The 27,501-nt window shown below is 38.1% G+C and overlaps 1 protein-coding gene across 1 annotated transcript in view; it reads right to left on the reverse strand.

Annotated features, from left to right (window-relative positions):
* Positions 1 to 27,501, reverse strand: part of wake (wide awake) — a 112,689-nt gene that overhangs the window by 65,050 nt on the left and 20,138 nt on the right. The window contains exons 5-6 of the mRNA XM_067149174.2: positions 26,776 to 26,879; positions 5,460 to 5,753 (exon numbers count right to left, since the gene is read on the reverse strand). Of these exons, the coding sequence (XP_067005275.2) occupies positions 5,460 to 5,753; positions 26,776 to 26,879 (398 nt within the window). The remainder of the gene's footprint in view (positions 1 to 5,459; positions 5,754 to 26,775; positions 26,880 to 27,501) is intronic.

The raw sequence follows: 27,501 nt of genomic DNA on the forward strand, positions 1-27,501 counted from the left end.
TTTCCTAGCCTTTTCCTAAATGATTTCAAAGAAATTGGAAATTTATTGAACATCTCCCTTGGTAAGTTATTCCAATCCCTAACTCCCCTTCCTATAAATGAATATTTGCCCCAGTTTGTCCTCTTGAATTCCAACTTGATCTTCATATTGTGATCTTTCCTACTTTTATAAACGCCATTCAAACTTATTCGTCTACTAATGTCATTCCACGCCATCTCTCCGCTGACAGCTCGGAACATACCACTTAGTCGAGCAGCTCTTCTTCTTTCTCTCAATTCTTCCCAACCCAAACATTGCAACATTTTTGTAACGCTACTCTTTTGTCGGAAATCACCCAGAACAAATCGAGCTGCTTTTCATTGGATTTTTTTCCAGTTCTTGAATCAGGTAATCCTGGTGAGGGTCCCATACACTGGAACCATACTCTAGTTGGGGTCTTACCAGAGACTTATATGCCCTCTCCTTTACATCCTTACTACAACCCCTAAACACAATCATAACCATGTGCAGAGATCTGTACCCTTTATTTACAATCTCATTTATGTGATTACCCCAATGAAGATCTTTCCTTATATTAACACCTAGATACTTACAATGATCCCCAAAAGGAACTTTCACCCCATCAACGCAGTAATTAAAACTGGAAGGACTTTTCCTATTTGTGAAACTCACAACCTGACTTTTAACCCCGTTTATTAACATACCATTGCCTGCTGTCCATCTCACAACATTTTCGAGGTCACGTTGCAGTTGCTCACAATCTTGTAACTTATTTATCACTCTATAGAGAATAACATCATCCGCAAAAAGCCTTACCTCCGATTCCACTCCTTTACTCATATCATTTATATATATAAGAAAACATAAAGGTCCAATAATACTGCCTTGAGGAATTCCCCTCTTAATTATTACAGGGTCAGATAAAGCTTTGCCTACTCTAATTCTCTGAGATCTATTTTCTAGAAATATAGCAATCCATTCAGTCACACTTTTGTCTAGTCCAATTGCACTCATTTTTGCCAGTAGTCTCCCATGATCCACCCTATCAAATGCTTTAGACAGGTCAATCGCGATACAGTCCATTTGACCTCCAGAATCCAAGATATCTGCTATATCTTGCTGGAATCCTACAAGTTGAGCTTCAGTGGAATAACCTTTCCTAAAACCGAATTGCCTTCTATCGAACCAGTTATTAATTTCACAAACATGTCTAATATAATCAGAAAGCAAAAGCATAAGTCTCAAACTAAAAGCAGTTGAACGGAAACAATATACTATATCGGACACACAAAGGGCTTCCAGGTCGGAGAGGATGAAAAAGTTCTGGGAGAAGAAGAAGAAGAAATTAACTCAAATGTATTGATTTCAGTGCTCCAATGTGGGCGTAAAATATGTAAATAAATAAATAAATAAATAAATAATAATCAGAAAGAATGCCTTCCCAAAGCTTACATACAATGCATGTCAAACTTACTGGCCTGTAATTTTCAGCTTTATGTCTATCACCCTTTCCTTTATACACCGGGGCTACAATAGCAACTCTCCATTCATCTGGTATAGCTCCTCCGAGCAAACAATAATCAAATAAGTACTTCAGATATGGTACTATATCGCAACCCATTGTCTTTAGTATATCCCCAGAAATCTGATCAATTCCAGCCGCTTTGCTAGTTTTCAACTTTTGTATCTTATTGTAAATGTCATTGTTATCATATGTAAATTTTATTACTTCTTTGGCCTTAGTCTCCTCCTCTATCTCGACATCATCCCTGTAACCAACAATCTTTGCATACTGCTGACTGAATACTTCTGCCTTTTGAAGATCATCACATACACACTCCCCTTGTTCATTAATTATTCCTGGAATGTCCTTCTTGGAACCTGTTTCTGCCTTAAAATACCTATACATACCCTTCCATTTTTCACTAAAATTCGTATGACTGCCAATTATGCTTGCTATCATGTTATCCTTAGCTGCCTTCTTTGCTAGATTCAATTTTCTAGTAAGTTCCTCCAATTTCTCCTTACTTCCACAGCCATTTCTAACTCTATTTCTTTCCAGTCTGCACCTCCTTCTTAGTCTCTTTATTTCTCTATTATAATAAGGTGGGTCTTTACCATTCCTTACCTTCCTTAAAGGTACAAACCTGTTTTCGCATTCCTCAACAATTTCTTTAAACCCATCCCAGAGTCTGTTTACATTTTTATTTACCGTTTTCCACCGATCATAGTTACTTTTTAGAAACTGCCTCATGCTTGCTTTATCAGCCATATGGTACTGCCTAATAGTCCTACTTTTAAGACCTTCCTTTCTATCGCATTTATTTTTAACTACCACAAAAACAGCTTCATGATCACTAATACCATCTATTACTTCAGTTTCCCTATAGAGCTCATCAGGTTTTATCAGCACCACATCCAGGATATTTTTCTCTCTGGTTGGTTCCATCACTTTCTGAATCAGCTGTCCTTCCCATATTAACTTATTTGCCATTTTTTGGTCATGCTTCCTGTCGTTCGCATTTCCTTCCCAATTGACATCTGGCAAATTCAGATCTCCCGCTTCAATCACATTTCTTTCCATGTCGTTTCCCACATAGCTGACTATCCTATCAAATAATTCCGAATCCGCGTCAGTGCTACCCTTTCCCGATCTGTACACTCCAAGTATATCAAGTTGCCTATTATCTTTAGAAATGAGCCTTACACCTAGAATTTCATGTGTCTCATCTTTAACTTTTTCGTAGCTTACAAATTCTTCTTTCACCAGAATGAACACTCCCCCTCCCACCCTTCCTATCCTATCTCTACGATACACACTCCAGTGCCTTGAGAAAATTTCTGCATCCATTATATCATTTCTCAGCCATGATTCAACTCCTATTACAATATCTGGTAAATATATATCTATTAAATTACTTAATTCTATTCCTTTCCTTACAATACTTCTACAGTTCAACACTAACAATTTTATGTCATCCCTACTTGCTTTCCAGTTCCCTGTTCCCTTATCACCGCTCCCTAGGCCATCCCGTTTCCCTGAATGTACCTCCCTATTACCCTTCCAAACAAATTTCCTAACTTATACGTACCACTGCGGTTTAAATGAAGGCCATCTGAGCGCAGATCCCTATCTCCTACCCACCCATTAGGATCTAGAAATTTCACTCCCAGTTTCCCACATACCCACTCCATAGTCTCATTTAAATCCCCAATCACCCTCCAGTCAGTATCCCTTCTACACAGTATTCCACTAATAACAATCTCCGCTTTCTTAAACTTCACCCGTGCTGCATTTACCAGATCCCACACATCTCCAACTATGTTGGTACTTATATCAGCTTGCCCTACATTGTTGGTACCAACGTGAAACACTACCACCTTCTCCTTCCCCTCCTCCCTCTCTTCTACTTTCCTCAACATCTGCCTCAACCTAATTCCTGGATAACACTCTACCCTGGTACCCTTTCCTCCACACACTTTCCCCACGTGTCTAATGATGGAATCCCCCATGACCAGAGCCTCAACACCTCATTTGATCCCCTCCCCTCCTGGTCAGACCTATCTTTCCTGATAGCTGCAGAAGCTACTTCCTCTTCCCTTTTCTCCTTCCCATGACCCTGTTCCACCTGTCTTTTCCTATCCTCTACTCTACATTTTCCTTTCCTACCTTTTCCCTTCCTCCTACTTCCACACATCTCAGCAACAGTTCCCTCTCCCTCATCTTCCCTCTGTTGTTCTACCTGGAGTGACTCGTACCAATTTCGCACAGACACCTGTCCTGAATTCTGATCCTGAATAGAGCCCTTAGCCTGCAATCTCCTTCCCCTTAGAACATTAGACCACCTGTCTTCTACAACTCCTCCCTTTCCTTCCCCTCCCTCTTGTACACCTACTGTAACCTGTACATTGTTTGAGGGAGTTCTATCTTCCTTCCTGTCTTCTGTGAGAATCCTAATTATCTCCCTCAAACTTTCCAACTCCTCCCTCATACCCCTCAATGCCTCGCCACATCCACAGTAAGTACACTCGCGCTCCTTAGCCATTCCTTACGGGGGGGGGAAATTAAAAATGAAATAAGTTATTTGCAAAAAATTAATGAACGGAGGGATATATTGTCTGGGATAGTACACAACAATAAGGTAATTAATATACGACTACACTACAATACTACTTAGTCATGCTCTATTTTTTTTTATCCTACAACCCCTGACAGGATTTTATTTGTTGTTTTGGTTCCTGAATATCATTGGCCAGAAGAGATAGATCATCAGCAAATCCTAGACAGTTCAAATGTATGTTATCCTTTTGGGTCCAATTCTGATATTTTTTGAGTTGTTCTTGTACCATTCCTTCATAACGTATTCTAGTGCACAGTTAAAAAGACAAGGTGACAATCCGTCACCCTGTCTTAAACCAGTTGTTACCAAGAATGGTTCAGAAAGTTCTCCTCTGAACTTAATTTTAGAAATTGTATTAGTTAGAGTAATTTTAATCAATTTGATTAGCTTTGGGTGAAGTCCAAAATGTCTTAAAATTTTTAATAATGATGGTCTGTGGATGGAGTCGTAAGCTTTCTTGAAATCTATAAATGTTATTGAAAGGCACTTGTTTTGTTTTCTGTAATATGCCATGACTAGCTTCAAAGTTATTAGGTATTTGTTCAGAGCAGCTTCTCCATGGTCTGAAGCCTCCCTGGTATTTACTGAACACTCTCAGGTTTTTTAGACATTTTCAGATTGTATGAACAATTCACCATGCAGGTTTACAATATGCTCATAGGAACTGAAAAATGCTGCAAACTAAATGGAAGATACATGCTGCAGAACTGATATTCACTTGTATCCAAAGAATACACTGCACAAGAGTGCAAGGAGTAGACCAAAGTGATCACAACCACAGAGTACACTGAAGGGAAACCATAAATACCGCTCATGTAATTTTATAAATTTAAAAAATCACAGTATGTTACTGTTCAAGTAAAACCACTCTAATATTACATACTGAAAATCCAGGGATTTCTGGGGACAAGTGATTAAATCCAGGGATATTTCAGGGACAAATTTTCTCCAGGGAAGAAGGCAAAATTTGGGGACTGCCCAAGAAAATGGAGATGTATGGTAACCTTATCATAAGTGAAAATACCAACATGATTTATAGCAAAATGTATTCTATAGGTTAGAAATTTCAGCCCTGTCCAACTCCTGAAACTTCTTTGAACCAAAGATGTCATTCTATCAGAAATTCTCATTGTAGTCTGATTGAACAGTCAACATAAATGTTTTTTCTATGAGAGTCAATGTTGGAACTGTTGGGAAACAGATAGCATTCAGGCTGAGGATGTAAAAAAAAAAAACAACAACATATATTTGAATCTGGAAATGTTCCAGCTGCTGTGATATAATGTTGAAAACTTAACAACACAAAGTAATCTAAAACATTCTCACCAATGCACTTACGAGCTTGATCAAATCCCAACAACATTTTCTTGAGTCCCTTAGCCCTCCTCTCCCAGAGCATGAGTTGTTTATCTGTTGCGGCGTCTGGTCCTCCACCGCAACCTGTCATGGTTGCTGAAGCTCCATGGCTGCCGATAATACTGAAAGATGCTCGACTATTGTTGTTATTGTTGATGTTACAAGAAGATGTCTCATTCAAGGGGTGCATACTTCCTCCCCCAAGTTCCTGGACTCTCCTCTCAGCCTCAGCAAGAAGTTGCTTCAGATGTGTACCCAATGACTCAGGAGTCTTAACTGTAACATACAAACAGTAATTCTTGTAGTAGATATTTAATTCCAAGCTCAGCTATAAAAATCAATCAGGAATCATAGTCATACTGTCATCATGATACACTGGCAGAAAATGAAATCCTAACACCAAGAAGACATTAGTTTAAAGGAATGCAATTTAGGCTAAACAATTGTCTAGGTAACATGTTTATTTGATTAAAGTTTCCAGGACAAGGTTCAAGTATGAGCGAGAAGACTTGTGACTTGGTAGAACATTAATAACTACTGCAGTTGCCATGATTTTGAATGCAGGCATGCAAACATGCATTGTGTCATAGCCTGTTGCACTTAGTCAAATCAGCAGTGGTTAATGTTGATATATTGGATGATGCTGGATTTGTTGTCCCACAATGTCTCATACATGCTCAATGGGCAAAAGGGCTGGTGTTCTTGCAGGCCAAGGCAACTGATCGACACTCTGTAGAGCATGTAGGGCGACAGCAGTAGCATGAGGATGAGTGTTGTCCTGTTAGAAAACACCCCTTTGAATACTGTGAGGGAATGCCAGCACAACCAGTTCAGTCATCAGTCTGACATACCAATCTACTGTCAAGGTTCTTGGGATAATGGCGAGAGTGTTCCTGCTGTCAAAGGAGATCACTCTCCCCAGACCATAACTCCTGGTGTAAGTCCAGTGTGTCGACGCCACAGACAGCTTAGTTTCAAGCGCACACCTGGCCTCCTTCTTACTAACCTACGGCCATCACTGGCACCAAAATAGAAAGAGCTCTCATCTGAGAACACAATAAATTTCCAATCCACCCTCCAATGAGCTCTAGCTTGACACAACTGAAGTCACAGACGGCAGGGATTCAGAGTTAGAGGCATGAACACTACAGGACATCTGGCTTGGAGCGGTCCCTCATGCAACAGATTTGTTAAAGTTTGCTGTTACATAAAATCAGTTTCATGGTCCGTATCGCACTTCAATAGATTCACAATTAAGTATTTATTATTTTCCACCTAGTCGATACAATGATTGCTTAAGGCAATTTAATGGTTAAAAGTGGTACATGTTTCGTATTTTATCAACATCTTCAGCCACATAACACTGTTTAGATGAAAAATATATAAAACTGACAAAGTAACGCTTAAGAGGAATACTTAATTGTGAAAGTTTGCTGTGTCGGTCTTTCCTCTCTACAGTGGCTCACATGCGGCTGGAGCCTGGTCTTCTTGAGACAGTGCCTTCCTGTGATCATTGTTGCCAACCCTGATGCACTGCGGATACATCCCTCTCATGTCTTTCTGCAATATTGCAAGAACATCCACCCTCTCATAGCCCTATCACATGGCCTCGTTCAAACTCAGTAAGCTGCTGATACTGCCTTTTGCTAAAATTCTTTGTCAGGTTGACGAGAAGAGTGTTTAGGGTTTAGATCCAGTGGCAGTGGCTGGCTATCATATGATCACATATTCACATCCAAAGAAATTCTATTCAACAGCTACAGATTTAAAACTGTTATTTCACACAGCAGTTATTGTGGAAATGGAACCAACAATCTCTATTTATCGAGAACTTACTTCCATAAGCCCCATTAATATTGATAGTTCTCCATTGAAGTCCATTTCATTCGCTTAGTTGTTTCCAAGGAATCCCTCACGTATCAAATGGAAGTGGGACTCCATTACTCCCATAGGTCCAAGACTTGTTAATAATATTCTGAGCTTAGTAACATCTCTGAAACAGGATGCTTATCCTACTTACACATAGTCCCAGCGAGAATCTCTCCTCTGATAGGTCAGGAATCACCGATGGATTGTATAGTCCTAGCCGCCTGAGCTCAACGAGGGCCATGACTTAGAATATGTCCGAGATGCCCACTCCTATTCCACAGCATTATTATATTGATGATGATAATAATAATAATAATAATAATAATAATAATAATAATAATAATAATAATAATAATAACAATAGTAATATTTGACTAATTTACTTCAATATTCAGCTCTTTGACTATATCATTCAGTTTTATGTATTTTATGATTGGTCACAATTTCTTATTTCTAGCCATTTCTCAGTTACCTAGGGTCAGCAGTTTGTATGCAATTAGTCCAATTTTATGGTTGAATGTCTTTCCTACACCTAGTAACGGCGATTGGGGGGGAGGGGGGGCAGTTGCCCTCCCACTTTGTGAAGAAAACATTACATTTTTATTCCGAAACTAGGAATTATAGGAATTATTAAAAAAAGAAGCAATTTGAACAAGCCCTGTTGCCTTATCTGCTATCGCTTTCCATTATTTTCATTAATTATTTCCAGTGGAATATGCACAGAATGTTGTTCATAGTGACTAACCAATTTGTATAGTGCCACAGCAAGTAGTGGCGACTGTGCATGTGCTGTGGGGAAGGGTAGCAGGGGTATATTTTTTGCCAAGGTTATGGACACTAAGGTATAAATCACCCACTTGCCACATGCATTCATCAGTGTGGCAGTCTCTTTAGTGTCTGTTAGTTTCTTGGTGTGTAGTCAAAAAAAAAAAAAAAAACACACACACACACACGTACATACGTACGTACATACATACATTATCATTATAGACTGTTATGCCTTTCAGCGTTCAGTATGCAAGCCTCTGTGAATTTACTAAATGTTGCCACAATTCTCAATTTGCAACTAGTGTTGCGGCCTCATTTAGTTCTATACCTCATATCTTTAAATCATTAGAAACCAAGTCTAACCATCATTGTCTTAGTTTACCTCTACTTCTCTTACCCTCCATAACAGAGTCCATTATTCTCCTAGGTAACCTATCCTCCTCCATTCACCTCATATGACCCCACCACCGAAGCCGGTTTATGCGTACAGCTTCAACCATGAGTTCATTCCTAAATTAGCCTTTATCTCCTCATTCCGAGTACCCTCCTGCCATTGTTCCCATGTGTTTGTACCAGCAATCATTCTTGCTATTTTCATGTCTGTTACTTCTACCTTATAAATAAGATATCCTGATTCCACCCAGCTTTCACTCCCGTAAAGCAAAGTTGGTCTGAAAACAGACCGATGTAAAGATAGTTTCGTCTGGGAGCTCACTTCCTTCTTACAGAATACTGTTGATCGCAACTGCGAGCTCACTGCATTAGCTTTACAACACCTTGATTCAATCTCACTTACTATATTACCATCCTGGGAGAACACACAACCTAAAAACTTGAAATTATCGACCTGTTCTAGCTTTGTATCACCAATCTGACATTCAAGTCCGTTGAATTCTTTAGCTACTGGCATCAATTTAGTCTTCGAGAGGCTAATTTTCATGCCATACTCATTGCATATATTTTCAAGTTCCAAGATATTAGACTGCAGCCTTTTGGCACAATCTGCCATTAAGACCAAGATGTCAGCATAGGCCAGACTGCTTACTACATTTCCACCTAACTGAATCTCTCCCTGCCATTTTATACCTTTCAGCAGATGATCCACGTAAACTACGAACAGCAAAGGTGAAACATTACAGCCTTGTCTAACCCCTGTAAGTACCCTGAACCAAGAACTCATTCTACCATCAATTCTCACTGAAGCCCAATTGCCAACATGAATGCCTTTGATTGATTTTAATAATCTGCCTTTAATTCCATAGTCCCCCAGTATAGCGAACATCTTTTCCCTCGGTACCCTGTCGTATGCTTTCTCTAGATCTACAAAACATAAACACAACTGCCTTTTCCTCTCGTAGCATTTTTCAATTACCTGGTGCATACTGAAAATCTGATTCTGACAGCCTCTCTGTGGTCTGAAACCATACTGGTTTTCATCCAACTTCCTCTCAACGACTGATCGCACCCTCCTTTCCAAGATGCCAGTGAATACTTTGCCTGGTATACTAATCAATGAGATACCTCGATAGTTGTTGCAATCCTTCCTGTTCCCTTGCTTATAGATCGGTGCAATTACTGCTTTTGTCCAATCTGAAGGTACCTTACCAACACTCCATGCTAATCTTACTACTCTATGAAGCCATTTGATCCCTGCCTTCCCACTATACTTCACCATTTCAGGTCTAATTTCATCTATTCCTGCTGCTTTATGACAATGGAGTTTATTTACCATCCTTTCCATTTCCTCAAGTGTAATTTCACCAACATCATTTTCCTCCTCCCCATGAGCTTGGCTGTTCGCAACACCACCAGGATGATTTCCTTTTACATTGAGGAGATGTTCAAAAATCTTCCCTCCACCTCTCCAGTGATTCCCTGGGATCTATTATGAGTTCACCTGAATTACTCAAAATACTGTTCATTTCCTTTTTCCCTCCCTTCCTAAGATTCTTTATTACTGTCCAGAAAGGTTTTCCTGCTGCTTGACCAAGCCTTTCCAGGTTATTATCAAAATCTTCCCACGACTCCTTTTTGGATTCAACAACTATTTGTTTCACTCTGTTTCTTTCATCTACGTACAAATTCCTGTCTGCCTCAGCCCTTGTTTGGAGCCATTTCTGATAAGCCTTCTTTTTACATTTACAAACTGCTCTCACTTCATCATTCCCCCAAAACGTTCGCCTTTTCCCATCTTTACACACAGTTTTTCTTAGGCATTCCCTTGCTGTTTCTACTACAGCATCCCTGTATGCCACCCATTCACTTTCTATATCCTGAACCTGCTTACTGTCTACTGTTCGAAACTTCTCACTAATCATATCCATGTACTTCTGCCTAATTTCCTCGTCCTGGAGATTTTCTACCCTTATTCGTTTGCAGACAGATTTCACTTTCTCTACCCTAGGCCTAGAGATATTTAGTTCACTACAGATCAGATAGTGATCTGTATCATCGAAAAATTCGCGAAAAACTCGCACATTCCTAACAGATTTCCCGAATTCAAAGTCTGTTAAGATATAGCCTATTATGGATCTGGTGCCCCTAGCCTCCCATGTGTAGCAATGAATAGCCTTATGCTTGAAGAATGTATTTGTAACAGCTAAACCCATACTAGCACAGAAGTCCAGCAAATGCTTCCCATTCCCATTAGCTTCCATATCTTCCCCACATTTACCAATCACCCTTTCGTATCCTTCAGTTCTATTCCCAACTCTCGCATTGAAATCGCCCATTAGCATTATTCTATCCTTGCAGTTGACCCTGACCACGATGTCACTCAATGCCTCATAAAACTTGTCAACTTCATCCTCATCTGCACCCTCACATGGTGAATACACGGACACAATTCTTGTCCTAATTCCTCCAACTGACAAATCTACCCACATCATTCGCTCATTTACCTGCCTAACAGAAACTATGGTGTGTGCAATGGTATTCCTGATAAAGAGCCCTACCCCAGACTCTGCCCTTCCCTTTCTAACACCCGTCAAGTACACTTTATAATCTCCTATTTCTTCCTCGTTATCTCCCCTTACCCGAATATCACTTACTCCTAGCACATCCAGATGCATCCTCTTTGCTGACTCAGCCAGTTCTACTTTCTTCCTTCCATAAGCCCCATTAATATTGATAGCTCCCCATCGAATTCCATTTCGTTTGCCAAGTTGTTTCCAAGGAGTCCCTCGCCTGTCAATTGGGAGTGGGACTCCATTACCCCCATAGGTCCGAGGCTTGCTTAAAATGTTCTGAGCTCGGTAAATTCATGAAGCAGGATACTACCCTACTTGCACATAGTCCAAGTGAGGATCTCTCCTCTAACGGGTTATGGACCACCGGTGAATTGTATAGTCCTAGCCGCCAGAGCACAAGGAGGGCCATGACTCAGAATATATCCAAGATGCCCACTCCCATTCCATAGCAACTGGTATCCCGACTCTCAGGACCACTTACGAGGCCATTCAGCTGTTGGCCATGGTTCACGAACTTGGACGTGACTACAGTAACCCACACCAGGAACCACAGTTCATGGTGTGATGATTTTTAATTCTATAATCATGCTGTATTTCTATTTAATTGTAATACATGTGTAATATTGTTCCCTTGGTGAAAGTTTTATTGTATAGTACTGAATCAAAATCCCAAAATCTATTATTACCACACTTAAGTTGATAAATTGTCAACCTTTACCTCTCTGTCAAAATTCTCTCAGAGAGATTTTCTTCTTCTTTCTGTTTTGATGTATATTCCCCCTCCATGTCCGCTACATTCCACAAACCTGGGTACTTTTTGTTGTCTGTAAATTTTTTTCCCTCCCATGTCTAATTATCAATAATCACTATAGCCTACACCAACTCAGTGTGGATGGATATGTTTACTATTGTATGTTTCTGTGGTGGTTGGTATTGCGGTGTGTTGTGTGTACACAAAGATATGTATTACCATGTATACAAACACTCAGCCCGTGCTAGAGGAATTAATCACAAATGGTCAAAATCCCTGTCCTGGAGGGGATTCGAACTGGAGCATCAGAACCGAAGGTCATTACATTGACTGTTCAGCCAAGGAGCTAAATTGAGTGTTTACTCAATAGCAAGCTTAAATGTGAGAGACACACTTCATGTTGAAGGATTCCTTTTCAGGGCAAACTTTTAGCACCCCATTGCTTGTCACTAAAAATGACAGTTCTTGAGGATGCACTCAGCATATATAACATCAACATTATCATCATAACAGACATTTGAATAAATTTTTTGTATAATTCTAAAGGCTCATTTAAAGTCTTTGGCTGAATAACCATCACACTGGCCTTTGATTCAGAGGGCCCTAAGGTCTATTTTGGATCAGTCCAGGGATTTTAGCCATGTCAATTCAATTTCTCCAGCTCAGAGTCTGTATTTAAGGTTGTCTTAATATATACATCTTCATGGTACACACTAAAAACAATCCCAGAAACAAACAATAGTGAATACTTCCTTCTGCATAAAGTTGGCATCAAGAAGAGCATCTGATTGTAAAACTGAGCCAAATTCACTATAGTCCCAATGTTAGGTAAATGAGATAAGGTCAAGAAATGAAAAAAGTTGTATAATTCTACATTTATCTTCTCCCTTTCTTTTTGTTATTTATTCATTTATTTATTTATTTATTTATTTATGTCAGGAGCAAAGTGATCTAACCAGTCAGCTCCCAACCTGAGTGTCCAGGGTTGGAATCTCAGCAACTTCACATGGGATTTTCAGTAGGTGCAGCATCTGGTGACAGGAAGGACATCCAATTTCAAACCCTGACCAAATCCTAAGCTGAGCCTGGGTGCCCAGCTGACCCCATATTAACATGAAAAGATGGTATTGAAGAAATAATATAATTAATTTCTTTTGTAATTTTGTAAAAGTTCATAGACTGAATCTCATTTTTCAAATACTGTATATCAGTATTTTTTGTAGAATCACTGTAATCCAACCCAGTCCTGTTTCTGACTTCTGATTACACAAACAAACAAACAAACAAACAAACAAACAAACAAACAAACAAACAAACAAACAAACAAACAAACAAACAAACAAACAAACAAACAAACAAACAAACAAACAAACAAACAAACAAACAAACAAACAAACAAACAAACAAACAAACAAACAAACAAACAAACAAACAAACAAACAAACAAACAAACAAACAAACAAACAAACAAACAAACAAACAAACAAACAAATATTAGAAATACCTAATTTCCCAACTTGGTGACAGCTGAACGAGGAAATGGATGATGATCATGATCATGATGGTGATGGTGATGATGATGATGACGACATATACCTAATTAATTCATTAAAAATACTGCACTGATGTCCAAGATTGAACTAAATATGAAATATATGCTGTTACCTCAGATAAACATGTGAAGCACCTGCACTGCTCTAACTGTTGACAGCAGTACACTTGCTGGAGAGCTCAGAATGAAACAGTTACTCTTTCTGTGACATGGATGGGTGAACAGCTGGAGAAAGTAAGCCACCACAGCTGTTCTCATTGGTGTAAAACAACTGACTAGGGTACCCCCCTACCATCTTCCTTCATTTAAATTGTAAATTATACCAGTAAGAAACATGTGCACTATAAACTATAATGTATATATATTTGGTATTCCATTTTTGTGGTTCTAGAACTAGCACAGCTACAGATGACTTGTGAGTACTCTACAAATCTCAGAGACATATGTTAAACTAGAATAGCGCACTGTTGTACTGTATAATTTTAAACTTATCTTTGACTTTGTCAATTAAAAAGAGCTATAATTTTCTATCTCTATCTCTCTCATTTTCTATGTAGAGCATCCATTATCTTTATTTTAAGTCTTTCCCTTTTTCCTGTATTAACATGGCTTTCTTCCCATCCTAAACTTCCCACATGAAGATCATCACTCAGTTCGTGTTGATACCTGTCCTTTTATGTTTTCATGTTTATCTTTGTCTTCGATTTCTTCCTACTCTGACCTGTCATTGTGTTCATCCTATTAAGTGTTCCTTTTCAAGTTTCTATCTCACTCTATGTATGTGATTTGCTCGATGATATTAACAAATAGAAACAAAACTTATTTCATTAATGAAAGTTTTATTGACTACCTAATCAATACAATATTTTTTATTTTTGCCACGACTAGTTTTGGCTGATGTAAACAGCCATCTTCAGTTATTCATAGCATAATAGTTTAAAAGAAGGACACAGTGTTATTAAAACTGAATGTCTTAATAAAAACATAAACTAGAACTGAATTGTAAAAAGCTATGACCAAAAACATGGTCGCAAAAACACATGTATATACACACTTAAAATATTCAATATGGTCCATAGGGATGAACACTTGTTAGTTAAAAATAACATTAATCTATCATTGTCCGTTGATACTCATAAAAAGTGTAAGTTGCAAACATTCATATAAGAAGGTGAAGACATTATAACACTCCTTGTAAACACCAAAACCGCTGTGTTAAAATGATCAGTGTTGAGCTTGAATAACAAGTTTCAAGACTTAAAAATATGCTGTGAGCTGTACGTGTGATTGAAGTACTTGGATCAATCTTCCTTTAAAATATATAATGTTGCCATATTAAACCGAGGGATATTCTGATGTTTAAAAAATTAAGTCAAGTCCATCTATAAGGGCGATATATGGAATATCCCTCGAGGTTCTGGTAGTACACCTTGTGCAGCTGTTAGTGTTGTTCATTGCTTACATGGAAACAGAACAATAATCTGCAAAAAGAGGAGTACCTTAAAGAAAGTCCAATGCAATTATCGTGGTCCTTATATGGGTAATTCAACAAAGGCAAGATTTATTGTTTTGATAAGGTGGTCAAATTAATAAATGAAATTATTTTAAACATACCACTTAGTCGAGCAGCTCGTCTCCTTTCTCCCAAGTCTTCCTAGCCCAAACCAAGCAACATTTTTGTAACGCTACTCTTTTGACGGAAATCACCCTGAACAAATCGAGCTGCTTTTCTTTAGATGTTTTCCAATTCCTGAATCAAGTAATCATGGCGAGGGTCCACTGGAACATACTCTAGTTGGGGTCTTACTAGAGACTTATATGCCCTTTCCTTTACATACTTACTACAACTCCTAAATACCCTCATAACCATGTTCAGAGATCTGTACCCTTTATTTACAATCCTATTTATGCACTGGCAAAAGAGAAAGAAGTCAAGAAAGTGATTAAGAGTGGTGTAATTGTAGCCCACAGCTGGCTGAAACGAGTCCCAAGAAAAATTAGAAGAAAAATTTAAATTCACAACAACCTTGTTTATTCGGCCCTCAGATATCTGGTTTTTGTGGATTGATTTTTTATTTACTGTATTATTTTTGTATCTTTTCATCACAAACATATGCGCACCTTTGGAAAAATACTGTACCGAACATATGAGACTATACATTTGTTACGTTTGCACCACAGGTCGCACAGAGATCACCGGCCCCAATGCTTGAAGCTACCATTATCAAGGTCAGTGCGGATCCGTTCCTTACCGAGTTACCGTACTGTAAGACGCAGTGTATTGTTGTATTGTTCCCATGTTTTGAGTGTGTGTGTGAGTGAAATGAAGTGGTTATTTTGATGGACAAAAGTTGGAGGCACTAAATATAACAGGTAAAGGAGAACTACTGAAAAATATAGCTGCAGAGTATAGTGTAGGGACTTGAACTGTGTCAGATGGAAGACGAACCAAAAAGAAATTGAAGACTTTTACTTCAAAAAAGATGGTTAAAGAAAGTTTGCAGAACCACAATACAATAAAAAAAGCAAGAAATTAATCCCTAGACGACCATTATTTGTATAGTTCATTGGAAAAATTGTGTTCTGATATCTGGTTCGATACTGCAGGAAAAAGCGCTAAGTTTTAAAAAAAGCTACCCGATGGTGATCCTACCTTCATAACCAGGCAAGATTGGTTAGAAATATGGAAAGCTCGTCATGGCATACATTGCCTGTCAGTGACGAGTGAAAGTTTTTCGATAGATAAAGTAAATTTAAATCTAAGAATTTCATTTTTTGTTTGTATTCTGCGTGGTTTTGTTGTGGTTTATATGCTTGTGATTGTGTTTTTGAGTCGTAACTCATGTTTATACAGTTTTGATTCACCCTTCATGGACTATTTTGTCGACTGACAATTTCTAACTTTGTAATTCACCATTTTATGTCTCTTTTACTCTTATTTAATCATAATGATGTAACATTTTGTGTAATGTACATGTCTGCATGTACAGTATATGCCTATGCCTATTTCTCACATTTTGGCTGAAAATGACGCTAAATAGCGTTGAAACTAGTTCCAAGTAAAAATATGTTGTAAATAAACTTATAACATTTATTTGTATTGAAAAGGTGGACCCTTTAAGTTACCTATCTTAAGATAAAGTAAAATAGTTAAAGTAAAATAAAGAAAATAATTTCAAGAAGTTATTTCCTCCGATAAATTAACCTCACATCAAATTTATAATGCCAGTGATCTGGACGCCTTTTATGATGCTACCCAGTTTGATTTTTACTTCTAAATTAGATGACTCGGCAAGGGGTTATAAAAGGTGTAAAGATCGAATTATAATTATGGTTTGTATCAATGCATCCAGGAAACACAAATTCTCCTCTCCTGCTGATAGGGAAATCATAGAATTCATATGCTTATAAACATCTCAATCGATCCATTTTATCAGTTGTTTACAAATATGAAAAAGAAATGCATGGATGGACAGTAGCATTTTTAAAAACTGCTTCCACAATGATTTTGTACTGAGAGTGAGGAGATATTTGGAGGGAGAGGGTCTTCCACCAAAGTCTGTATTCTTTATTGACAATGCACCGTCACATCCGGGAATGGAGTTGCTTCTCATTGGTGACATCAGAGTGAAGTTTTTTCCTTTTAATGTAAGGCTCTTTTACAACCGATGGATCAAGGTGTACTGGAGAACATCAAACATGTATAGGGAAGACAGCTACTGTGTAAATTAATCGAAGAAGGGGGAGCAGTTGGTGTGATTTCAGTACAGAAATCCGTAAATATAAAAAACTAATGGTTTAACCAGAATGTCATAAGGAAACAACTCCAGCCAAACTGACATTGGTGAAATGTCTACATGATCATGCTGTTCTCAAACGCCACACAGATTTGAAACAAAAGAAACACAATATTTCAGTAAATAGAAGTGAGTACAATACATACTGTATTGAGTTTTGTGCCAAAAAAGTGTTTTTTTAAAATCTTGATAGTGTCGAAACAAAAGTTTGTATAGATTAGTCATTTATATTAATGCATTAGTTTGTTTCTGGATTATCCATATTTTCGATAATCCAGATTTCTTCTGGTCGTACCTAGTCTGGTTAAACGAGGTTCTTGTGTAATAATATTACAAGTTCATATAAAACATAATATACAACAAGTTAATATTGATAACAATGAATCTAAAACACAACAACTAAGGCCAAAAGTAATATACATATCCAAATGTCTAACTTTCAACAGGAAAGTGGCAGCTAAAGAGATGAGAAAGGTAGAAGAATCCTCAGAGATATATTAGGCCAAGAAAAGCAGCTTACACCTGGAGGAAAAGAAACAATGAGGAACTGAACTCACAGACCAATGAACTGGCAGAAAAAATAAGAAAGAGGCACCTAAAGTTTGCCAGGAATGATCATAAGATAAACAACAAATTGGCAAAGACAATCTGGGAGTAGACCAAGAAATGCAAGACCATATGATCCCGATGAAGGAGGATGCAAAAGACCTAGATAAACTAGGTCTAAATATAGAACACATGAAGGATAGGGGGAGAGAGAGAGAGAGAGAGAGAGAGAGACACACACACACACACACACACACACGCGCGCGCGCGCGCGCGCGCGCACACACACACACACACACAGTTCAAGAAACCAGGGAAACAGCAGGGCTCCTACTAAGAGACTGACAGAGGGAGGCCCAAAATCAGAATATGAAGAGGTTTTGGGAGCAGAAGAGATAGGAAGCAGAGAAGCGTAAACTAAACGTGGTCAACAGAAGGCCCAAATAATTTTTAATTTTTTTTTTCTATTTGCTTTACGTCGCACCAACACAGATAGGTCTTATGGTGACGATGGGATAGGAAAGGCCGAAGCATGGGAAGGAAGTGGCCATGGTCTTAATTAAGTTACAGAGGTACAGCCCCAGCATTTGCCTGGTGTAAAAATGGGAAACCACAGAAAACCATTTTCCGGGCTGCTGACAGTGGGGTTCTAACCCACTATCTCCCAGATGCAAGCTCACAGCTGTGTGTCCCTAACCACATGGCCAATTCACCTGGTATTATTATTATTATTATTATTATTATTATTATTATTATTATTATTATTATTATTATTAAAATATACTGGTATATCTAGCTGATTCGATACAACTTCTATTTTATTTCAATGGTCACCATGCACTGCACCTGATAAAAGTTCTCTACCAAATGTTAACAGAACTGAAAGCTGGGATGCTAGATCAAATCAAATCAAAATCTCTTTATTTGCAAATGAGGTGTCTACCTTGGTGGCAAATGGTACACTAAAATACATTATTGTCAAGCACTAAATATTAAATTAAACAGAGAAGAAAATTTTCCTATAATACAATATTATACAATTTACGCTAACAATTTTTTCTATTAAACACACAGCTCATTGGGAATATGGACAGAAGACTGCATCAATGCACTGCCGATGAACAATTTTTTATAATACCATAGCTCATTTATTGGAAACTTTCATACCTGTCAATAATTTCAGTATGTTCTTTCAGTTTATACAGAGAGTATATCTGTAAATGTAGGTATCAGAATATATAATGTTGACAAAGGCTATTGCATTGTATGTTTAATGCCAAATAAATTATTCAATTTGATTCAATTCAACCACTCTATACTTCTTCAAGAAATCACTCTAAAGTTATCAAAGTGCTGAAATACTGATATGAAATAGCATCAATGTAATGCTTACAGAATAACATAATGGACTGAAAACCAAGTTTCCTTCATCAAAATCTTTTCAACGTTAATATGTTCAGCATTCCTACTAACACTTTCACAATACAATTGCCAATGATAAGATTAGTATACTGTAATTAGTACTAAAGCACAATGTAAGTTAGTTGATGTAATAGTTAATACTATAATACTATGATCAGACTTGTCCAATATTTCACAAGACTAATTCAGGTCAAATATTGAGTGAAATACAACTACCGGTACCATATTGTAGTTGTATTTCAGATATAGTTCATATGCCTAGAAAACAAAAGTAACTTTCTCTTCAGCAGAAGTATTTATCCAACAGCTAGCTACTTTCTTTATCATTCTTCAGTCAAGGCTGTGGGAAAGTTATAAAAGAACAAAGCCACACTGTAAAATACTCATTACACCAAGTACTCCATCACTGTACTTCAGTTTTGAATACAATGGACACCTGCTAATGACATTCTACGCTAACTATAAGCTTCATGGGAAGGAAGAATATCAGAAAAAATATAATGTCTTTTTCTTCACACATTACTCCTCACATGGAGGGATAGTACTCTATTACAGTCTGCAAGTTTATCACCTTTTGTGAGTTCTAAATAGTGAATATTTTAATAATATTGACAATTTTCTAAAATGGCACATGTTATGTAAACAAAATAAATTACATTTCTTGGAAATATTCGGAGTAATAAAGTTCTATACCATAGTCATCAACGTAAGCAAACTATCTAAGTCCAAAATATACGGCTTAATGCTCAACAATTTCATTTCTTTACACAAAAGACATAAATTTTTGTTCAAAAAACATTTCCCTCATGTACCGTAGTAAAATATGAGAGAGCCTAGGCAAACTAAGGGTCCCAAAATCTCAAACTTTGAATATCTAATTACTACAATTATGAAAGTTTTATCAGTGTGCAAAGTGATAAATGGCATATTGAAATGGTTTTGAACAAAGAGAAGAGTACAGTAGGGCATTTCATTCTTTCCATTATCTTTAAAACAACCATGGTTATCATTAGTAAGGAAATTAAAGAAGTGGATTCTGGGGATTTGAATGCATTAGTTTCTGCTGCTGGTGTTGCCATGTTGGGAGAGATAGAGCATGAAGTCCATAGGAGATTAGATTGTGATCCAAAATCTATAATGTGGAATATCCAATTACTAATCATGAAGGTTTGATTAGTGTGAAAAGTAACATGGCAAATTGAAATGTTTTTGAACAACGAGAAGGAAACAACAAGGCATTTCACTCTCCACTTTCTTCATCACACTCACAGATATCATTAGTAAGGAAATTCAAGAAGTGGATACTGGGGATTTGCTGCATTAATTTCTGCTGTTGTTGCCATATAGGGAGAGACAGAGCAGGAGGTTACTGTGAGCAAGCAAGAGACAATGGCAATGAAAAGGACTACAGTGTCAATTCAGTGAAACCTCACACTTGAGGGAGGGAGAACTGAATGTGTAGAAAGCTTTACCTACCTTGGAAAGGTTGTCTCCAGTAATGCGAGAGCTAAACTAGAGGTACAAAATAAGAGGGAAACAGGGTAGCCTAGGGAGCAGTGTTAAGGGAACAGGGAACTATAAATCAAGTAGGGATGACATAAAATTGTTAGTGCTCAACTGTAGAAGTATTTTAAAGAAAGGAATAGAATTAAATAATTTAATAGACATATACTTACCAGATATTGTAATAGGAGTTGAATCATGGCTGAGAAATGATATAATGGATGCAGAAATTTTCTCATGGAACTGGAGGGTGCATCATAGAGATAGGATAGGAATGGTAGGAGGGGGAGTATTCATTCTCATGAAAGAAGAATTTGTAAGCTACGAAAAAGTTAAAGACGACAAACACGAAATTCTAGGGGTAAGGCTCATCTCTAAAGATAATAGGCAACTTGATGTCTTTGGAGTGTACAGACCAGGAAAGGGTAGTGCAGATGCTGACACAGACTTATTTGATAAGATAATCAGCTATATGGGAAACGATGAGGAAAGGAACGTGATTGTAGCAGATGATATCAATTTACCAAATGTCAATTGGGAAGGTAATGCGAACGATAGGAAGCATGACCAACAAATGGCAAATAAGTTAATATGGGAAGGGCAGCTGATTCAGAAAGTGATGGAACCAACTGGAGGGAAGAATATTCTGGATGTGGTGCTGGAAAAATCAGATGAGCTCTACAGAGAAACCGAAGTAATAGATGGTATTAGTGATCACGAAGCTGTTTTTGTGGTAATTAAAAATAAATGTGAAAGAAAGGAAGAGATTAAAATTCGGACTGTTAGGCAGTACCATATGGCTGATAAAACAGGCATGAGGGAGTTTTTAATAAGTAACTATGATCAGTGGAAAACAGTAAATAAAAAAGTAAACAGACTCTGGGATGGGTTGAAAGCAATTGTTGAGGAATGTGAAAATAGGTTTGTACTTAAAGGTGGTAAGGAATGGTAAAGAACCACTATATCATAACAGGGAAGTAAAGAGACTAAGAAGGAGGTGCAGGTTGAAAAGAAATAGAGTTAGAAATGGCTGTAGAAGTAAGGAGAAATTGAAGGAACTTACTAGGAAATTGAATCTAGCAAAGAAGTCAGCTAAGGATAACATGATGGCAAGCATAACTGGTGGCCATACTAATTTTAGTGAAAAATTGAAGGGTATGTATAGGTACTTTAAGGCAGAAACAGGTTCCAAGAAGGACATTCCAGGAATCATTAATGAACGAGGGGAGTGTGTGTGCGAGGATCTTCAAAAGCCAGAAGTATTCAGCCAGCAGTATGTAAAGATTGTTGGTTACAAGGATAATGTCCAGATAGAGGAGGTGACTGATACTAAAGAAGTATTAACATTTACCTATGACAGCAATGACAAATACAGTATGATACAAAAGTTGAAAACTAGAAAAGCAGCTGGAATTGATAAGGTTTCTGGGGATATACTAAAGACAATGGGTTGGGATATAGTACCATGTCTGAAGCACTTATTTGATTATTGTTTGCATGAAGGAACTTTACCAAATGAATGGAGCGTTGCAATAGTAGCCCCTGTATATAAAGGAAAGGGTGATATACATAAAGATGAAAATTACAGGCCAGTCAGTTTGACATGCATTTTATGTAAGCTTTGGGAAAGCATTCTTTCTGATTATATTAGACATGTTTGCAAAATTAATAACTGGTTTGATAGAAGGCATTTTGGGTTTAGGAAAGGTTATTCCACTGAAGCCCAACTTGTAGGATTCCAGCAAGTTATAGCAGATATCTTGGATTCAGGAGGTCAATTGGACTGTATCGCGACTGACCTGTCTAAGGCATTTGATAGGGTAGATCATGGGAGATTACTGACAAAAATGAGTGTAATTGGACTTGAGAAAAGAGTGACTGAATGGGTTGCTATATTTCTAGAAAATAGAACTCAGAGAATTAGAGTAGGTGAAGCTTTATCTGTCCCTGTAAAAATTAAGAGGGGAATTCCTCAAGGCAGTATTATTGGACCTTTATGTTTTCTTATATATGTCAATGATATGTGTAAAAAAGTTGAATCAGAGATAAGGCTTTTTGCAGATGTTGTTATTCTGTACAGAGTAATAAATTACAAGATTGTGAGCAACTGCAAAATGACCTCGATAATGTTGTGAGATGGACATCAGGCAATGGTATGATGATAAACGGGGATAAAAGTTTGGTTGTGAGTTTCACAAATAGGAAAAGTCCTCTCAGTTTTAATTACTGCATTGATGGGGTGAAAGTTCCCTTTGGGGATCATTGTAAATACCTAGGTATTAATATAAGGAAAGATCTTCATTGGGGTAATCACATAAATGGAATTGTAAATAAAGGGTACAGATCTCCGTTCATGGTTATGAGGGTATTTAGGGGTTGTAGTAAGGATGTAAAGGAGAAAGCATATTTCTCTCTGGTGAGACCCCAACTAGAGTATGGTTCCAGTGTATGGGACCCTTACCAGGATTACTTGATTCAGGAACTGGAAAGAATCCAAAGAAAAGCAGCTTATTTGTTCTGGGCGTTTTCTGACAAAAGAGTAGCGTTACAAAAATGTTGCAAAGTTTGGGCTGGGAAGACTTGGGAGAAAGGAGATGAGCTGCTCGGCTAAGTGGTATGTTCTGAGTTGTCAGTGGAGAGTTGACGTGGGAGGACATCAGTAAACGAATAAGTTTGGATGGTGTCTTTAAAAGTAGGAAAGATCACAATATGAAGATAAAGTTGGAATTCAAGAGGTCAAATTGGTGCAAATATTCGTTTATAGGAAGGGGAGTTAGGGATTGGAATAACTTACCAAGGGAGATGTTCAATAAATTTCCAATTTCTTTGCAATCATTTAAGAAAAGACTAGGAAAACAACAGATGGGGAATCTTGCCACCTGGGCGACTGCCTTAAATGCAGATCAGTAGTGACTGAAATTGATTGATTGAGAGTGTCCAAAGGATCCAACTTCCTCTACCAACTTCTACCAAGTGAGGAACATCTACGGTCGCTCATATAAACTAAGACCGTCGAAGCAGCGTTTTTACTTTCCAATACGTAAGCAGTAGTATGGGAGGCGCACTCATAGTTCTTGACCTTGCAAGCAGCCTGCACGTGTTTGACCTGCCAAGCATCAGTCGCCAATCTGAATCTCAGCTGTTAACATGGTGAGACAATTATCATTGCAACACCGTATTTTCATGTGTAAAAGTTCTGGTTTCATCTTAATGATCGTGTGAACAGTCATAACTTTTGCTATTGGTGTGCAGAAAATCCTAATGGTGTTGATGAAGTCCCTCATTATGATAGCGCAAAACAAATAATACGGCCTATTTTTTGAGACAAAAGTAAATGCAGAGCAATACCAAGATGACATTTTGACGCCGTCCTTCCATCAGTTAATGAAAGAAGAAGAATCGTATGGATGGTTTCAACAAGATTCAACCACTACTCATACAGCAGATGTCAACCAGAATGTGGTTACAAGATACAATGCCTGTGTAACCCAGGAAGGACGATACTTCCAGCTCTTTATAAGGTAAGATTTCTTTTCTTTCCTTTTTTTTTTTTTTTTTTTTTTTTTTTTTTTTTTTTTTTTTTTTTTGCAACTGGCTTTACATCGTACTAACACAGATAGGTCTTATGGCGATGAAGGGATAGGAAAGACCTAGGATTGGGAAGGAAGCAGCAGTGGCCTTAATTCAGGGCTGCCGACAGTGAGGTTCGAACCCACAATCTCCCGGATGCAAGCTCGCAGTCGTGCGCTCCTAACAGCACAGCCAACTCGCCCGGTGGGTATTTCATAAAAGATTGTATACACGCTTAAAGCAGGGTGGCTGAGCGTGACATAAGTTCAGTTGAGGCAGCTACTGTAGCACAGAGAACAAACACCATGCATTTGGTCTTATTTTGTATGAGAGAACCTGTAGTTGAGGACAAGTCATTTCCTTTAAAAGCAAAACAGACTATGTTCAGATGACCATACCTTCTGCCAGTCAAGACATACAGTTCAGAGAGTTGTGTATTAAACACAAGAGACATAAGTAAAGTACAAGCATGTGAAATGAAGTTTCTAAGATCAGCCATGCAGACGACTAGAAGGGACAGAAAGCTGCCTCTGTGGATCAGTGGTGTAGTGTCTTCTTCGGATCCCAAGATAGTGGGTTCAAACCTGGCAAAGATAGTCGGACTTTTGAAGGGCGGAAACAATCCCTTTGACACTCCATGTCATATGATGTCGGTATGTAAAAGATCTCTGTTGACACATTCAGTGTTTATTGCCCAAGAGAAATGTGGTTTACTTTGCCATCTAGTAGGTCTGAAGTAAAACAGAACGTTGAAACTCATGAGCGGACAGCTAGATTGTGTCAAATTAAAATGTCTGCACATGGTAGCTGCAGCCATATGATTATTATTATTTTTAGAAGGGACAGAGTCAGGAATGATAACGTAAGGAGAGACATGCAGGTGAACTCAACAATGGAAGAAAGACTGAGAACTGCACAGCTAAAATTGTTTGACCATGTAAAGTGAATGTAGGAGATGTGGGCACCCAGAAGGTACTCAGAGCGGATGGTCTCTAGAAAACTGCCAGTCAGACATTCCAGAAGGAGGTAGTTGGACTAAATTAAAGAAGATCTAGCATAAAAAGGAACATATAATGGAAGATAATAACAAGATAACAAGTTTACAAAGACGGAAACAGATGTAGGCAGACCATTCAACAAATCCGACCTGCTCTGATGGAATGATCCACAGATGATGATGATGATGATGAGTACCAGATAGAAATTTCAATGGTTGGTTCATTTATCAAATAATATATTAGCTGAAGAAATTAAGAGGTGAATATAATGAGGATGGATGAACAGGCGAATATTGCCTACAAGTACCACCGGTCTCATCCAGGGTTGAACTTGCCAACTTGATCCAAGAAGGCCAAGATTCTACCTTCCGAGCCATTCAGCCCAGCATTATTGTACAAATTAGCCACCAGAAGCTGTAAATCTTTGTGGTTCTTGATAAAAACATTAATCCTTTCTCAGCCCCACTGTGCATAATGATTAATGCAGGTGAAACTTCTCTGGTCTGTAGTGTGGTAATGCGTGGGGTAGAAGGAGAAACTATGGCTGAAATTACTTATATTGGTGGAAATGGTTGTCTCTTTGTTTAAAAGGTGGCAACAATTACTGTAATGAAGACATGAGATGTTTAGGAATTTGGACTTCTGCTTTAAACTTTGTTACCTGGCCAAACTATTTTAGCTGTGTCATTCTCAGTCTTTCTTCCATTGTTTAGTTCACCTGCATGTCTCTTCTTATGTAATCATTCCTGATTCTGTACTTTTTCATCATCCGCATAGCTGATCATAGAAACTTCATTTCACATGCTTGTAATTTACTGATGTCTCTTACAACCAATGGCATAGGAGAAATGGCCGAAACAAGTACTGAACTTGACCAATTAGATGCAAAAGTTCACAATTATCGACTTCGACAAAGGAGACTTGGAGAAGCTGTGAGTTTCAGAGATGATGGTAATGATGATGATGATATTGGTTTTATGTCCCATTAACTACTTCTGTGGTTTTTGGAAATGCTGAGGTGTCAGAATTTTTCCCCAGCAGGAGAGCACCTTCAAATACCACCAGACTGAGCCAGGATCAAATCGAACATGACACTTTGGGATCAGAAAGATGTATAAGCCACTCAACTCATCGGTTCTAGATGGCTCCATGGCTAAATGGTTAGCGTGCTGGCCTTTGGTCCAGAGGGTCCCGGGTTAGATTCCCAGCCGGGTTGGGGATTTTAACCTTAATTGGTTAATTCCAGTGGCTTGGGGGCTGGGTGTGTGTGGTGTATTGAGCATTAGAAATCATCCTAGGTAGCGCCCTCATCTTCACAGACATGCAGGTCGCCTAATAGGCCGTCTATGACAAAAAGACCCATACCAGGCCCCTCCACAGGCCATACGCCATTATTATTATTATTATTATTATTGGTTCTAGAGCTAAGGAATGCTTCCAAAATGACTGGATACAATGGAATGATGATTAGGCTACTAGATGGGCAAAGTGGGAATATCTTTCAAATAACTGGGTGATAATGAGAATACCAATATAAACTTTTTAATACTCACACTGGTTTCCTTCTTGGGCTCCAAATGCAACTAGCATCTTAGCCAGCTGCCGATCATTGTTCAATACGGCCACATCCAATGGAGAGAGGCCATCATTGTTTACACTGAAATCAAAAGCAAAGAATATGTGTACAAAAACAGAACACTGAAGGGTATGTAGACTACTAAAGAACACTGTACACTATACGCTTTATGTCGCACCAACTAAGGGACAGGGCAGGACTAGAAAAGGGGAGGAAGTGAGCATGTCCCAGCAAGATGGCTATGCAGTTTGGGTCATGTACCTGTCGGCTTGAATTCGTGGGTTTCTATCCCACTGTTGGCAGCTATGAAGATGGTTTCTTATTTTCACACCAGACAAATGCTGGGGCTGTACCTTATTTAAGGCCACTACCTTCCCAATCCTATCACTTTCCTTCTGAGTCTTACCCTATTCCTATATGATGGTGTAAGACCTGTTCGTGTCAGTGCAACATAAAACAAACAACAAGAAGAAAGAGAGGATCAGATGTTACTTTTGAGGTTACAGTATATTCATCGTCAGATTTAGGCACAGGATGTTCGACACTATATTTCAAGGATGTAGATGGGCAATATGAATGTACCCATAATCTGAAATTGTCAATGTGTACAGTGTGAATATTATGTATAAAAAAGATACTCCTATTTAAAAAAAGACAATAAAATAATAATAATAATAATAATAATAATAATAATAATAATAAT

Source organism: Anabrus simplex, chromosome 6 (genome assembly GCF_040414725.1).
Source record: "Anabrus simplex isolate iqAnaSimp1 chromosome 6, ASM4041472v1, whole genome shotgun sequence".
Classification (NCBI taxonomy): domain Eukaryota; kingdom Metazoa; phylum Arthropoda; class Insecta; order Orthoptera; family Tettigoniidae; genus Anabrus; species Anabrus simplex.